This window comes from Ixodes scapularis, unplaced genomic scaffold (genome assembly GCF_016920785.2).
Source record: "Ixodes scapularis isolate PalLabHiFi unplaced genomic scaffold, ASM1692078v2 PGA_scaffold8__174_contigs__length_109621045, whole genome shotgun sequence".
In the NCBI taxonomy this organism is placed as follows: Eukaryota; Metazoa; Arthropoda; class Arachnida; order Ixodida; family Ixodidae; genus Ixodes; species Ixodes scapularis.
The window spans coordinates 92,769,036-92,786,419 of NW_024609883.1; the positions used below are offsets into that span (position 1 = coordinate 92,769,036).

Sequence of the window (17,384 nt, forward strand, 5' to 3'; positions counted from 1 at the left end):
TCAACGTCTATACAGGAGAGGGCGCTGCGGTCAAATGCGTATAGAATCGCGTTAAACTTTGCATGCATTGGCTCAACGTTTATAGACGAGAGGGCGCTGCAGTCAAATGCTCAGATGCGTATATAACCACGATCCGTACCACACATTCTCTTTCTGACATGGAACGCCGACTTAAGCGTTGGAGATGCATTCCCACGGCTCCTAGTGAACCCAAGCTGATCCGCTAGAACAGGGGTTCTCAAACTGGGTTCCGGGGAACACAGGCTCGTGGGTTCCGCGAACACCCAAATCGCAATCTCCCCCCCATGTCGCAGGCTGCGCGGCAGGACCATGTAAAGCGCCTTCATCTCACTTTGTACTGACATCGCGATTGATATGGTGGGGATATATGGGAAGCAACACAAGCAAAATTGCCAACAATAGTGCATCTGTTGCATCTGGGTCAGCAAATATGGAGGGGGGGGAGTGTTCCGCGGCAGTCTGAGGCTTCCTGGGGTTCCGTGAGACCAAAAAGTTTGAGAACCCCTGCGCTAGAAGAACCACTGGCTCTGCATTTCACCGACCATAAAGCAGTAATAATGAAGTCGAAATGCAACCCGGAACTCAGCACTACCTATGAGCAATAAAAAAAATTAGCACCATCAGTAGTACCTATGAGCAATAAAATCAGTATCATCAGCACCACCAGAGCTTCGCCCTAATCAACATCATTCACCATGTGGAGATACGGCCCGTTTTTTCTTTGCATCTTTGTGATCACGAGCTAGCATTTACTGCTCTATAGGTGCGAGAGTGAAAAACTTTTGGACTGCACCTGATGCACTATACTCTCATACAAATTTCTGTGGCACTTGAGAAGTGGGGAGCGCCCGTGCACAGCTTCGACGGGTGTTCGGGTTGTGCAAGTGCACGTGTGCCCATAGCTTCGACTGCATAATCGCAGATAGCTGTCCGTGAGCATATTGGAATAGCCCGTGAACTGCAGCTGAACACTGGCACCGAGTGTTCTACAGTGTCGTGTTGCGAGCTTCCCAAGAAGGGATGCAGAATACTCTATTTAGGTTTGAATCTTGGCATCACTTGCAGTGAACGATTTCTATCATCTGTGCCGTCTATTTATCCAAGATGGCAGGAAGAATAATAAATGGTCGGTTGCAAAACTGACAGCATAGTTTGAAATTTGATCGCTGTCGTTCCACACACAAATACCTACCCATTGCAGTATACATATTGCTTAATAGGGAGTTTTGTATATCATTCCGATAATCACAATAACAACAGCAGATACTTTGCCGGCACCTTTGCATGTGCATCATACTTTATGGGAGCAATCTGCTAAAACTCTCCAACGTTTCGGAAGATTTAGACGGAAATACATTAACTTCGGGGCTGTTTACAACACATGGCTCGCACTGGTATCGCATCAGTGGTTGTTTTGAAGGGCCTTGCTGTCACGTGCATACTCCTTCTGCAGCACATATTTTGCATAATTGAATTTGTTTCCTCTGGTGAGAACATGTAGGAATGACTATTGATATAACATGGTGACATGTGCAAGCCATGTATTACCCACTTATGCACTGGCACAGGTGAAAACCGCTTCCTTTGGTGGAACTAAATAGACATGTAAGCTATGCAAACAAATAATGCTGCACTCGAACACTCAAAATAAGACTCTAGGTCTGAGTACGATTGCTATAGCAACTAACAGATGAAAGGCTGGTTCACACATTTGCAACGGTTGCATTCGCATGTAAACTCAACAACCGTGACTCGTGGGTTGCTTCGAGAAGCTATCCCTTCCATCGCTTGCCATGCTGTGTACAGCGAACATTTGCACTCGACTGTGGTTGCAGTCGTTTCGGTTGCATGCGAATGCAACCAATGCAGATGTGTCGGGGAAGTAATTCCGTCGTCCCCACTCCAGCGTGACCTTTCTACCACGGACAACGCTTCGATGTCTCGCGAGCGTGCACGAGCAGTCGAAGCACCACGGAAGGCAACTTATGGAGGCTGGGCACCTGTAGAACACATCATACCGTCCCGTTAGTGGCCATACCTCTAGCAGCCTGGGGGCAAAACGTTGACTCTGCGCGATTACGAATCGTTCCTGATAAGTGAACGAGGCAGAAAAGTTCCGCTGTGAAATATGTTTAGAAGCTTCCTATCTGCTCTTGTAAAGCCCAAGTTGATAAGCCACTAGCTCGATTAGTCGGGTCCACTGAAGAAGTTCCTGAAATAAATAATAAAAGTTCACTGAACGCAGTAACAGCACCAAATAGCACTGGGTCAAACGAACCAACTGAAAAACATTTATTTAACATTATGCGTCGCCTGAACGACGACGACTAGACAAGCGTGCAGAACCGCACATTCTAACGCTGCACCGAAGAAAAATCAGCCGTGCATTTTCACAATCACCAGTGCTGAGACGATAGCTTCGGCAAGCGACGAAAAAGCCGACATGGGTCGTTATCCATGCTCTGTGCCCACGGAGGTCGTCGTCCTGTTTGTCTTGCCTGACAGTGCCGGTGGGTTTTGCGACGTTGTCACGAGGGGCGTGTGCGGAACTCACTGGTAGCCGTTCCTCTTCCTCGCGTAGATGCCCAGGCAGGCGCAGGTGCCGAACACGGTGATCATGATGCCCAGCATGAGCGCGAGGGCGTCGCCGGTGTCCAGTCCGCTCGCTTCGGCTCCGGAGATGCCAGAAATGGTGACGAAGAAAACGATCAGCAGCGCGCGCAGGATTGTGCTGGCCGCCATTGTTGAAGATGCGTCGGATCTGGCAAGAGTGTTTGGTGCGCCTTGCCGTTAGGGGCGCGGGGGCGCTCGTATACTGAGCTCTTGCAGTGCTAGAGTATCGCGTTCTTTTCATTTCGGCGCAATTTCCCTATTGGCGGACGAGTGGTCACGTGGGCAGATAGAATCTTTTTGCTTTGCGTTTGCAAAATGTAGACCCTAGACTAAAATCGAACGAACCGAAAGCTCCCTAAATCATTTAACATTATATGTAGCAACTGTGAGAGTACGCGAGCGATGTTTTAGAACATCCGTTACCAAGCTATGGGAAGCAGACGACACGGGCGACGATCGCGTTGCTCGCGGAATGGCACATTCGGCCATTGTGGCTGGTTGGAGAGCTCCCACAGCTCTCACCAGTAAATTCGGCATGCGCGTAGAAAGAGCCCCTTGAAAATGACAGGCTGTAGTGTTAAGAAGTGCACAAATCGCGCGGACAGCGGCAAGAGCTTTTACAGGATTCCGACGACGAGAAACGATGTGAGACGCCGCCTCGTCTGGCTTTTGCGTATGGGACGGAGATCGCCAACTCCCAAGAACGCAAGAATTTGCGAGGTAGGTCTGAATTTCCTTTAAATTTCGGTAGAAAGCATATTTCCTCCCCGACGACGGTCGTTCGACAGGTTTGTTTTCTAAAGTGACTTACTGGCGCATCCGCGCGTGTGGTGCTCCTCGCTGGGGGCTCTATGTACCATGCTGACCATACTAACCATACTTCATCCCAGGACAGTTCATCCCAGACACTTAATACCAAAGTCCATTCATCCCAAGGTGTTTCATCCCCGAACGGTTTGTCCCGGTTTGCCCCATGAACAGTCCATACCCCGACATTTCATGCCAGAATAGTCCACGCAGTATCTGGAGCCTTTCAGGAGCCTTTCAAGGGTCACTCCCATATCACTTCATCACAGACACTTTATGCCAAAGACGTTTTATCCCGAGACGTCTCATTCCAAGACGCCTCATACCAAGGACATTCCATACCTGGATATTTCATACCAGTAAGTCTCCTGCCTAAAATAGGAAGTTCATCCAAATACAGCTCATCCCAAACATTTTATGCCAAAAACATTCTATCCCGACACCCGTCATCCCAAGACGCTTCCTATGTGCACTAATAAGGCCACGAGCGGTTTGTGGGCGCATTGATGGCCAGAATAAATAAATAAATACCAAGGACATTCCAAACCGTAATATTTCATACCACAAAGTGTCCTGCCTAGAAGGTGGAGAGTGAACTCTGCTTTTTACGTGCGGATCCCCCATACGCACTTCGTTTTTGCCAAGGCCTTCCCGCACTTGGCAATGAGAACCTATCGGTTGAACAATACAACTGGTCCGACTCACTGGTTGGCATCAGGTTGTTTATAGAACATGGCTACCTTTGTGGCCTCTCAACAAGGTTCGCCGAAGCTCTGCTTCGAAGGCTACATCTACACGAAGCACATTAATTCACATAATTAGGAGTGTGCATTGCATTTTAACAGGGCTGATGCTGTGAAGGAGCAACTAAGGTGCATATGCACCTATGACTTGTGTTATTTCAGGATCACTTTGAATCGAAGGAGTTTGAGACCTGTGAAGTTAATGGCAGACGTAAACTGAAACCCAATGCAGTTCCATCTCTTCTCCTCAGCCCAGATTGTCATCCTTCCACAGAGGAACAATGTAAGTTGCAAGCGCAGCACTAAAGTTGAATTACCTTGTATTGAGAGGCTGCATGAGTATTCACGGCAAAATATTTTTCTCCTTTACAGCTGCAGACATTGCTTCTCAAGTCGATGTTCATTCAGCCATTTTGTCGGAGTCCATAGTGCCCAAACCAGGCAAGTTGAAAGTATACAGAAACTCAACTCTGTCACGTTACGGGGTGGTGGTGCGCGTCGAGCGTACTTCCGGTCTGAGGCTGTGGGCGGAAGTCACCATGTAGGACGTGCATTTCTGCGTTGTTTAGAAGGAAACCAGACAAAAACCTGCCTTCTCATCAAAATGCCGTGACTGAGGCTGTACCAAAAGAGTCGAGAAAGGTTTGAAGGTCAGTTTTCATGTGCTCGGTTCGCCCGAGAATCTGGATATGTGCCGTGAAAAGGGAAAACCACACGCCGTCGGACCACGATTGCTAGGGTGGGAAGCACTTTTGGTTGAATTCACGGATACGTGTGGTCATCACATTTATTTTTTTTGTTCCAACATGAACGCGGGAAAACCGTCAAGTTGTACGGGCCACCTGCGGACTACGTTCAGTGCGTCTTCAAGTTCAAATGGCCACCTGATCGTTCAAACTGTCGTCTGCTCTTTCAAACGTTTCTGCTTGTCGTCTGCTCTTTTAGACGACACCGGCCAAACGTTGGCCTGGTAATTGCAATAAGAAGTAAAAGCAAGCCTCAAAGGACTTTTAAGTTTGAAGGTTAGTTGGGGTAAGCAGGCTCTGTGTAAAGAGTAGATACAAGGAAATATTGATCATTGTTACCGAGTGGCCATCACCGACTTGTTATGCCTAATTCACTTGGTCCAATTCTGCTTGCATTTTTCAGTATCGACGTCGACTATCTCAGCTGCGGTTCACGCTTTTGCAGCTTGAGCGACGTCGTGACTGAAAATTGCGAGTGAAATGTCAACCTGCGAATCGGGCTTTAGCGTCCATTCTGCAGCGTCCACGCAGAGTAAAGCGCCGCATGTCACATTTTTTACGTGAAGTATTGCGGTGTAACGAGCCTCGGTAATTTTGCCGAGGCCGCTCATGTAGTCAGAAATTGCCAGGAAGACGTAGAATCAACAATTCCAACGCAAAAAAGAGCATGGGGAGTCACACCGACGCCGACAACATAGCATTTCAATGGCTTGTTTATGGGCGATGGCAAGCTTATTGCCCACACTCCATTCCGCATGCACAGCGCCGGTGGCGTCCACTAGGGGCGTTCCGGTTTGTTTGTAAACATGACTTAGTCTATAGTGCACTACTCGACACAGCAAAGATGAAAACAATATCAGCTCTTGGAGTGGCGAAGAACTGCTCTCCGCCTCATTAGAATGTTTGATGACGGCAATGCTAATTTTGAATTGCCTTCTTTTAAAGGGCAACTCCGCTTCATCTTTGTTTTTGAAAAAAAACAATGCAGTCTTCTTTAGTATCACCTAGGAAGACCACGCGTCAAATATAACGACGTAGTTCTGTCTAAATGTTTCTTAAACGTTCCGGCAAACTTTGCAACTCCCCAAGTTGCCAAAATCGGCTGACTCGAGCGTGCGAATTGAAGCGCAACCAACAGCGCAGTCAAGGCTATGGTGTGGGTGTAGCCAACATTGAGCTAAACGTCATCACCATTGCCCCCTTTTGCTCGTTTTTATTTTTCCGGGCAAGTGTAACGGGTGACGTCAGCAACATTTTCTCTTGTCGCTCGGCGGTGTCCTTGTAATTGGCGTAACGTGCCTGCGCAGCGCGCATCTTGGGAGCCGTCGGGCCGCCTTGCTGTGGTCCCGCCGTTACCGTCGTCTTTAGCGTCGCAACCGTTGTCGTCGTCTCAACGCTTGTATTGTCTTTTATAGTTTCGTCCGCACTACGGACAGTACGAGCGCAGATTTATGCCGCATTTGTGCAGGCGTCGAATGTCGTAGACATCAAAACACGGTGAAGAGTGCGGTGCAGACGACATTTGCTCGTGGCACGTGCTCGCCCCAATCCCGCCCGTTGTCACGTAGAGGATCACATGACATCTTGTACCACCTGATAGCCATGTTCTTGGCGGCCCGAGGCCAATGTTACTGGACGGAGTCAAACTTTCGGTTTCAATATAGTATATCCCATTTTTCGTGAAGCAAATGATGTAGGGTCTTTTATTATTGCTTTTTGATGCGAAATCACTCATCATCTCAAAAATCTCAAAATCTTCGGAATTAAGCGGAGTTGCCCTTTAAAGGACTGCATGAGTATTCACAAAAATATTTTTCTATTTTATAGCTGCAGAAATTGCTTCTCAAGTTGATATTCATTCAGCCATTGCGTCGGAACCCGTAGTGCCCGAGCAAGGTAAGTTGAAAGTATAGTACACTGCTTGACACAGCAAACATGAACACAACATCGGCTCTCTTGGAGTTGCAAAGAACTGCTCTCCTCCTCACTAGAATTTTTGATGATGGCAACATAGTTCGAACAGACAAAGAGCAATAACTGACAACAGCTCGTTCGTAAGGGTGTGCGAATAGGAATTTTTGAAACCGAATCGAATACAAATCGAATAATTGTGGCACTGAATCGAATATGAATACAAATCGAATAATTTTCGAATAGTTTCCGAATATTAAGTAGACAGCTACTCAAGAAGAGCAAAGAGGTTACAATTTTTTTTATTGTTCCAAAATGTTTCTTAAAATTATTGTGACAGCGCAACTAGACAATAATGACTAGAGTTCAACGATATATATATATATAAATAGAGTCAAAAGCGACTGAAATATTACAATGGTAAACATAATATCGCGGTTCACGCGGATGTTGAACATAAAATCAGAGTTCGCTTGAGCCTGGTACATCCTGAAGCAATGTTTTTAGTAGGAACTCTACATTCTCTTTTGATTCCTTGTTGTAGCAGATGTCCTTGAATCGAGGATCAAGGAAGGTGGCAAGCGCGTGATGTGTCTGTGTGATTACGTCCAGGAACCTTGTTTTTACTGATCTGAGAAGATTTAGGGAAAATGCATTGTCTTGTTCCACTTGAGCCCTCAAAAAGCAACATCCTCACACACTGAACAAGTGGAACAACCATGGAAAGTGTTGGAAAAGACTCGATACAAGCAGCTGTTGTGGCTTCTTTGATTGGTTGCATGGGAGCGGCCTAAAATCTTCTACACTCTACTGCGCTTTCTCTTCGAACAACTTCCAGATTCTACCACTTCTACTTCGTTCATACAGAGCGGCGGTACCGTTGCAACCACTCCTGAAACGACTCCACGACGTGCTTTCCGAAAGCGTGCACAAGCAGTCTCGTGCGAAAGCGGTCCCCAAAGGTCGAGCCGCATGTCAGCGATTTAGCGAGCGGGGAGACAAGCGACAGCGATGAGAATCAGCAGCGAGCGACGGTGATTTCTCACTGTCGCTCGTCGCGTCGCTTGGTGTTTGGATTTCTAGAAAACGTCCTCATCGCCTTGGTCGCTTGCTCACGCAACTTTCATGCGGCTTGCCTCTTCGCGAGACTGACCAAGCGACAGCGAAGCGGGTCTACGTCGCCGGTCTCGTCTCTTGCCGAATCGCTTTCATGCGGGTTATACTTAACACAGTGGTCCCTAATGGAGGCCACAGCAACGTACGTATAGAGAGAAACTGCTGCTGCCGATGATGATAATCATTGTCTAGGAAAAGAGGGTACGTATTGCCATCTTGCGGGCACGTATGGCAGGCGTGCCGGAGCGTTGTGGGACGCCTGTGAAGGGAATCTCGTGGCGCGACACCGTAACGACCATGCGGAAATTATTCGAAAAATATTCAAAACTTTTAAAAATTATTATTCGATTCAATTAACGAATCGGATAGGGTAATATTCGATTTGTTATTCGAAAATGGTGAATATTCGCACATGCCTACTTGTTCGTGATAACATTAACTTGCCGTGTGCATGTTATGTGAATATATGAATTATCATATTTGTTCTGAAGACACCATTAAAGCAATTATTTAGCCTCACTCAGTCTTAGGTAGTAACGCATTACTAGTAACGCGTTACTGTAATTTTGTTACTTTTTGGTAAGTTGTAACTGTAACGAGTTACTTTTTAAAATGTAACTTGTAACTGTAGTTCCATTACTTTTTTCTGAGGTAACGATGAAAGTAACGACGTTACTTGTGTCGTTTCTTTCCGGTGTTTTATGAATAATATATCACTGAACGAGTACAATTTAGATATTCCTTGCGCTTTTCAAATCGTCTATTCCGACATTTCGAGTGTCAAGTTGGCCTTGCACAAACTTTTGAATACGTTCTTTCTCGCGAGTCACGACCCGAATATAGCCGCGTGTAGGTTTCACAAAAAAAAAACAATCTAGTTATCTTTACGCATGCGCTTATACTTTGTGACTGAACGCTTACATCTTAGTGTGCTGAAGCACTATTTATGTTGTGGTTTTTTTTTTTTCTATGAAAACGCTTTTTAATCGGGTGAATCAACCGTGAAACAACAATACACGCTGAGAGCACTGCGCATGTTTCGTATTTTGATTTGCGTGACTACTCTGGCGTGGAAATTTTCAAACACTAATTTCGAGAAGCAATTTCTGCTAAGTTACAATATGAAGTAAAAAGCATGCTTTTTAATTTTATGCGATAAAACTTGGTGAGAGGCGTTTTCTAGTTTTTCCTAATTTTTTCTTTTTGTGTTATAGAAAAGTAAATGAAAAGTAAAATTGTTAATTTTAAAAGTAACTGTAACAAGTTACTCTTTTGTTGCAGTAACTGTAACGGTAACTTTGCTACTTTTTTCTGAAAGTAACTGTAACGAATTACTTTTAAAAATTAACTTACCCAAGACTGGCCTCACTGCCGGTAGTAACATAATTGCTTGACGATTCCGGATTTCTAAATTTTTCTCTATCTTTTTCTTATTGTGGTGATTGCAAAAGATCGTCTTCTTTGTCAGCAGAGCACGAGCTCGGACACGGGAGCTCGTGCATTCCGTTCCTGGCGAGTTGGAATCTTGGCAGCTGGTCATGTCCCTCTGACCTGCTGTTTTGGAATAGACCCTCAGTACACCCCTTGACTCGGGTCTACTACACTGGCGACGAGGTGAAGACCACACCGGACTTAACGGGAGCACGGCAGAGCAGCAGCGAGCATGGTGGAGAACCAGACCCACCGCTTCCACAGTCCCGGGACATTCGACGCCGAAAAGGAGAACTGGAAGCTTTATCAGATAAGGTTTCAAGCTTGTCTCGACGTCGCTAAGATCACTGCCGAGGCGGACAAGAGAAACTTATTGATCGCTTCAATTGGTCCCAAGACATTTAAGCTGCTCTACTCCCTAATTCAGCCACAGAGCTTTCTGGAGACACCGTATCAAGAGTTGCTCAAAAAGCTCGAAGAACATTTCGCACCTAAGAAATTCAAGGAATTCGAACGGGCGAAGTTGTTTTCGGCTCGCCAGGAAGAAAATGAGACAATCAAAGACTTCATAACGCGGCTTAGATCAATCCTCATTAACTGCGACTATGAATCTGAAGCCGACGCCAGAAGTTCGTCCCTTTTGACGGCATTCATCGTGGGTCTCCGTGACACGCGCGTCCGGGCACGTCTGGTGCTCGAGAAGGACCTCACTCTGGACGTCGCACTTCGCTTGGCCGAGTCAACCCTCACCGCCGAAGCAGAGTCCCGGCGCCTAGACCGGGGAGACCACGCTGCGCTGCTCGTTGAAAAAGTGAAGCCGTCCACTTCTGCGCCAGTCAAGTGTTTTCGATGCGGCAACACCAACCATTCGGAGAGTTCCTGCCGCTTCCGAACTGAGTCGTGCAATGCATGCGGCAAACGAGGCCACATTGCAAAAGTATGTCGATCAGCGGAGCGTCACAAGACAGCTGGCAAGAAAAAGGAAAAGGTGAAAACAATCACCAACGTATTCGTCACTCCAGGATCAGATGGCGAATTTGTCTCTTGCATTATTCAAGGAACACCCGTAAGGTTGCAGGTCGACACAGGATCTAAGCTGACACTCCTAGACACTGACACGTGGCGGAAGATAGGGAAGCCCACCTTGCAAAAATGCGACTACAACCTCTTCTGCTTCAACCAGAAGAAAATCACGGTCCAGGGACGGTGCTTGCTTCAGGTCACGCTTGGAAAACGCTCCGAAGAGCTAGAAGCATTGGTGACTGACAAACGACACACCAACCTGCTTGGAAGAACGTGGATACACAGGCTGCAGATCGACCTCAACAAATTGTTTATTCGATCTGTGGAACTGGAAGTAGAAGCCTCACTTCAGACAATGTTGGCAACATTTCCGACCTTGTTCTCCGGCGACTTGGGCTGTTGCACTAAACTCAAGGTCCAACTTCAGTTCAAGCCTGACGCGAAACCAAAGTTCTTCAAGCCCCGCCCAATACCATTTGCTACGCGAGAAGCAGTAGAGAAAGACTTGGCCAAGCAAGTCAACAACAACGTTCTCACACCCGTGGACTTCTCGCAGTGGGCCACTCCAATTGTGGTCGTCCCAAAGTCGGATGGATCGGTTCGAGTCTGTAGTGACTTCAGTGTCACTGTAAATCCTCAGCTCGACATAACCCAGTACCCACTGCCACGTCCGGAATAACTTTTCGCTAAACTAAATGGAGGCAAAAAATTCACGAAGCAGGACTTGTCAGAAGCGTATCTCCAGCTGGAACTCGATGAAGAGGCAAGAACGGCTCTCGTGATCAACACGCACAAAGGTCTGTTTCGATTCAACCGGATGCCGTTTGGAGTCGCCTCCGCCCCAGCAGTGTTCCAGCGCACGATGGACCAGGTAACTGCAGGGCTCGAAGGCGTTGCCTGTTACCTCGATGATATCATTGTCACTGGGAGAGATACTCCTGAACACCTCAAAAATCTTCAACAAGTGCTCCAGCGGCTAGAGGAATACGGCTTCACGCTCAAGAGGGAAAAATGCGCCTTTCTTCAAGAAAAGGTCGAGTACCTCGGGCAAGTCGTTTCCGCCGATGGCTTCACGCCTTCCATGAAAAAGGTCTCGGCTATCCTGAATATGCCAGAGCCCAAGAACATCAGCCAGCTAAGATGTCTCCTCGGCATGGTGCAGCATTACGGCAAGTTCCTTCCGAACCTTGCTGACAAATGTGCGCCACTGAACAAGCTACTGAGAAAAGACACCGCCTGGCAATGGAGCTCCGAGTGCGTAGATGCGTTTGAAAACATCAAACAACAGCTGACGGCTACGGAGGCCCTAGTCCACTTCAACCCTCATCTGCCATTTTACCTCGCGGCGGATGCATCGTCAGAAGGCGTGGGCGCGGTGATATATCACAAGATCAATGGCAAGGAACGCCCCATAGCACATGTTTCTAAGACACTGAATTCGTCAGAGTGTGCTTATGCACAAATAGAGAAGGAAGCACTTGCCATCATCTTTGGAGTCCGCAAATTTCACCAGTACCTTTGGGGACGCAAGTTTGTGCTCTATACTGACCACAAACCTCTGACAACCATATTTGGCCCCATGAAGGGAATCCCCGTGACATCGGCAAACAGACTCCAGCGTTGGGCCCTTATACTAATGAACTACAGCTACACAATTGAGTACGTGCCAACAGCAAACTTCGGAAACGCTGATGGACTTTCGCGTTTCGCACAATGTCCCGACGAGGACTTCGACAAGGAAATGGCAAGCGGAGTTTTCACCATCTCCTGTGATACAGAACATGTCTTTGCGCTTCACACCCAGAGTTTGTCTAAGTTACCAGTGAAGGCAAAGGACATTGCCACGGAAACTGCGTCAGATTCTGTCCTCTCCCAAGTACAACGGTACATCAGTCAGGGCTGGCCAGAAAAGGTGACGGACTCCGACCTCACGCCATTCCATAGACAGAGATCGGAATTAGCCATCCTCAACGGTTGCATCCTATGGAATTCGCGAACCGTAGTTCCACGCAAATTCCAGCACCAAGTAATGGAACTTCTTCATGAAGGACACGTGGGTCAAACAAAAATGAAGATGTTGGCACGGTCGTACGTGTGGTGGCCACACATCGACAGAGATATTGAGCGCACGACGCAGCAATGTGAGGTCTGCAGCAGTGTTTGCAACAACAAACCACACGTTCCTCTTCACCGCTGGGAAGCTCCGGAACTGCCGTGGCAGAGACTTCATGCTGACTTTGCACAGCTAGATCAGCAAAGCTATCTCATCGTCATAGATGCGTTCAGCAAATGGCCTGAGGTTATGCCGATGAAATCTATAACAGCGGCAGATACCATCGACGCTTTGCAGGAGATTTTCTCTCGTCAAGGCCTGCCACAACAACTTGTCACCGATAATGGGCGACAGTTCATCAGCTCGGAATTTAAAGAATTCATGGACAGCGGCGGAATTACTCATCTCTTTACCCCACCGTATCACCCCAAGTCCAACGGACAAGCCGAGAGTTTTGTAAAGACATTGAAGACTGCTCTTCGACGTTCCTCTGGAGAAGAGAGGAAGGCAGCCATCCGAGACTTCTTGCTCAAGTACCGGATCACCCCCCACACCTCAACGGGAAAACCCCCGTGTCAACTGCTCACGAGCAGGCCCTACCGGACGGTTCTCGACTTACTGAAGCCTTCCAAGGTACGGACCCATGCCAAAACGGCAAAGAAAGACAAGGGAACCGCTACCTTCACAATCAAGCAGAAAGTGTGGGTAAAACATCCTCTCCACAAACAACACTGGATAAAGGGCGTTGTCACAAAAATAATTGGCAACGTCATCTACGAAGTTTCGGATGAAGATCACAAAACCCGTCGGGTCCATGCAGATCACCTGAAACCAAGGTTGACATATGACGATCCCGACACTTCAATATTCCCAATGGATGTGCCAGGGCCTTCTCAGGTTTACACCCAGCAGGAGGCCACCGACACACAAGTTACTTCGGGGTCTCCATTGCAGCCAGACTCCAGTAGGAGATACCCGACCCGCAGCCGCCTCAAGCCGGACCGTTACAAGCCTTCTTAAGAGGGAAGGAAATGTGGTGATTGCAAAAGATCATCGTCTTCTTTGTCAGCAGAGCACGAGCTCGGACACGGGAGCTCGTGCATTCCGTTCTTCGGCGAGTTGGAATCTTGGCAGCTAGTCATGTCCCTCTGACCTGCTGTATTGGAATAAACCCTCAGTACACCCCTTGACTCGGGTCTACTACATTTATAAAGAGTGAAAAAGCAGGTATTAGATGGACACTGACATGGTGTTTGTGCTTGTGAAGGTTTTTATTTGTACTTGACATGTGAAAGCCCAACTACCCAGAACACAATTTGCTGCTCGAAATTTGTTTTCTTTCCGCCTGAAAACCTCCCATCGAGAACTGGCCGGTTTGAATCACGCTCACACTCTTCTTTGTGGTCACGTGTCGTTTTCTGTAGTTTAGACACGACCACCAAACATAATCAAAGTCACGAGTCATCGGAGGCACACACTCAATACTAAAAATGGACATAAAATATGATACCCATGTTTTTGTGGCTTCTAAGCTTCTAAAAGCTGCAAATACATTGACTGGAAAAACAAATGTTGCACAGCCACGTGACTTCCGGTAACTTTCTCCTCCTCTATATTTCTTCTTCCTGCCCAGTTCGGTTTTGGTTTCGAGCAGTTGCAAAATATTATTTGGGTAGTCTTCTGATACCATAATAAATTGCCTGGCACAACAACAAAAAAAAAAAAATAAAAGGCTTTTTTTCTTTTGGGGGGGGGGGGGGGGCGGTGTCAGTGTCTCTACTTATTGTGCATTGTTGTATGTCACCTGCAGTACATATAAGCTGAGAAACATGACTAACAGGGACACAATCCCATGGAAGTGGTCACCTCCTTCCCATTTTCGTGCCATCACCTAGGCGGATCACCTGTTTAAAAAATTATCTTGCTGATCTCTCATATTCAGCGCCGTAGCCAAGCTTTTATTTTGGCCTGGTATTTAGGCCTTTAATAGATTCACCTCTTATTTAACAATTTTTTTTTGTTTTTTTTTTACAATGGTGCAGACGTCCTCATGCTAACTAATTCTTTCAGGTATACTGTTCGCCTTTTTGTAGGCTTACTTTTCTACTTGCTTATGTGTTCTCAATTTATTCTTTCCCTGTTGCAGATGATGTTGCAGAATCTTGGGATGCACCTCAAGCAGAAAAAGCTGCAGAAAGTTCTGATGGACGTTGTTCATTGTTTGTCTACTCTGCCAAGGAACCACACATGTGCTCGTCAGCCACGTTTATTGCGGGGTTTGTTTACCGCGCTGCCGCCACTGACCACCTAGCGGAGGTCAACTGAAACACCTACAATAGCATATTGTGACAGATGTCAAGCAGTAACTTTTGGGACGCATGAACGTGGTTTGAATCGAGAAAACAAGCTTGAGCTGATGTTGAACCACAAGCAAAAGAAACGTCGAACAACGGAAAAAGAAAGAGGCAAGCTCCAGGAGTCTATTAGTCGTATCTTTGCTCCTGATGAGATTAGAGCTTTGGAGAAAGGAACAGTGAGGGGAAGCTCCTGGTTCGACGCAACACTTCAGAAGGCTTTAGCTGCGAAAGTGGTGTGTGGAAGCAAAGGCTATATATAAGCACATTAAAAAAAAACTTGGGCCCTTTGCCTGCTCTTAGAACACTACAGCAATGAATGGAGCACATCAAATTTCGTTGAAAGGACGACACACCGGGCAGCGGCAGTGCCTCAGTCTGAGCCCTGGGCCTTGGAACCTGATGCTTCGACCCCAGTGAGCGACAGCACCACCATGCTCCTGGGGCGCCTTTGTGCTACATGCACCGATCGAGCGGCGTGCGAGTTCCCCATAGCTCGCTGCTGACCTGCCTCAACGAAATCTGGACATCTCCAAATCGGACTGCCATCCTCCGCAGTAACAACAATCCATCTTGTTGTTGTCTTGTTTGTGTATACTCATCGCTTTATCATGTTTATTAGACGTGGCACCGCTGGCCTTCATGCTACGGGCTATTGCCTTTCCGCGGTGCCGCGACCACATCATTCTGTGCCACGACTCTGCAGGACACCTTGTTTGACATCATCACACGAAGCGAAAAGATTGATATCAAAGTGGATGCCATTTTTACTGACGTGGGACCAGGAAACCAGGCAATATGGACGTTTGTGGCATAATGGCAACCAAGTGTGGAAGGTCGAATATCTTTTGCCCTCATCCATGCGACAAGGAATGACGCCTGTACTTCCTGGTTGACATTCCTCACCTCTTGCAAAAACCTGCGGGGTCATCTTGTTTGTGGGCAGAAAATCTTCCTGGGCAAGGCCATTGTTCGAAAGCGCAACCCGCCAACAGCCAAGGTTAGTGTGGTTGGTAAAACCTTCTCTTTGAGTACCTAGTCTAAGCAAAATCTCAATTTTAAATATGCAAAATATGTTTAACAATAACATATGGGGAATTCCACCAGTCGTTTTGGGGCGACGACCAAAATCCGCGACGGAGCATGCGAATCTCGCGAGGAGCCCCACCTCTGGATCTACCAGCTGAAGACGACCTCTTCTCCTGGAGTGGCCTACCCCCGGACACTTGGATGTGAGATTGAAAAGCACGGCTGTAGCAGATGGCCGATCTCGGCCGCCATCACATTTGTTACCGTGCCTTCTAGAGGCGCGTTGTCCTTTTGTGGCTCAACAACAGCAAATCAACAGACAGACGCTTTTTTTTTTTTATATGGACCCAAGCTTTATTTACTTTTATATTCCAAAAGGTGAGACTCGCAGGGTTAAATACGAGAAAAGTAATACGCCGTCCAAGAACACTTCACGAATTTACCGAGAGCATCAATCTCGCCACGTGCATTATTTTTCAAGCTGATGATAAAAGCAGATGCCATTTTAGCCGTGACAAATCAACAAGAGATCCGATTCTCAGCCCACATAGACGAATTCGCTGTTTGAGCGTACCAGCCCTAACAAACTCTGCTCACTCGGGCGACGAAAATGTTAGAACGTCCCAGACAACAGAAATGTATCCCAGGGTCGTCCTACGGAAGTCCCACCGGGATGGCAGCGGCATCCCCAGGGATATCCCAGATTCCCCCCTTAAACTTCCCGTAGACGTCCCAAATGGCACTGGAAACAATGGCACGGGAGGTTCCCACGGAGGCCTTGTGGACATTTCTTCGCACTCTCACGGGATGTGAGAGTGCGAGGTATTATCTTTGGGAGGTATTATCCCACATTGGATGGCTATGGGACTTGCACAAGACAGCTCATTCTGGTTTGCGGATGCCATTCGAATTTACTCGAAACCACTGGAGCCAGTGTTACGAGCCGCCAACACAGGCGATGCGCATTCTACGTTCTGGTGTAAGGGAGACATGACATGTGCCGTTCTGAAGGGAAATAAATCTCACTATGGCAAGTGTTAAGGAACACATGCAAAGGAAAAACTTTTTAAACAGCTTAGATGCCAAAAGGATGTCATAAAACGATTTTACAACGAAGAAAAAAAAAATTCAGAGCTATATTTACAGCGCTATACGAATTTGTGGTTGGCGCCCGCGGAAGCCGCCGCTGGTCATGTGGTAGGCCCGCGCGCCGCCGCCGCAAAGTCACGCTGCCGCCGCACGCTGAGCGTTGTGCGAACACCGCTTCAACGCGTTTCTCCACGCCGCCATCGCCACCGCCGCACAAGTTCGTCTGCTTCGGGGCGCCGCCGCCGTCATCTGACCGGCGCACAGGTCTATCACGTCTGCTTGCGCTTTTTCAGGAGTTTCCTTTGGGCTCTAAAAGTTACCTATTAATCTTAGTTTTTTGTTATATTTCAAACAAAGATGAATAAGTTACTTTTAGACGCCATACGAAGCTTCCGAAGGAGTTCAAGCACCACGTGATAAGTAAGGGCCAGTCACGTGATAAATAAGG

At 47.3% G+C, this 17,384-nt stretch overlaps 2 protein-coding genes across 2 annotated transcripts; both read left to right on the forward strand.

Moving 5' to 3' along the window:
* Nucleotides 1-2,933: 2,933 nt before the first annotated feature.
* On the forward strand, nucleotides 2,934-6,944 carry LOC8040685. The gene is made up of 5 exons (XM_040218392.3): nucleotides 2,934-3,354; nucleotides 4,347-4,467; nucleotides 4,557-4,625; nucleotides 6,758-6,826; nucleotides 6,922-6,944. The coding sequence occupies exons 1-5, from the start codon at nucleotides 3,196-3,198 to the stop codon at nucleotides 6,942-6,944; spliced, it is 441 nt and encodes a 146-aa protein (XP_040074326.3). The 5' UTR covers nucleotides 2,934-3,195.
* A 2,676-nt stretch (nucleotides 6,945-9,620) lies between these two features.
* On the forward strand, nucleotides 9,621-14,775 carry LOC121833629. The gene is made up of 2 exons (XM_042287061.1): nucleotides 9,621-10,646; nucleotides 14,611-14,775. Exons 1-2 carry the CDS (start codon nucleotides 9,621-9,623, stop codon nucleotides 14,773-14,775), a joined length of 1,191 nt encoding a protein of 396 aa, XP_042142995.1.
* The last annotated feature ends 2,609 nt before the right edge of the window (nucleotides 14,776-17,384 follow it).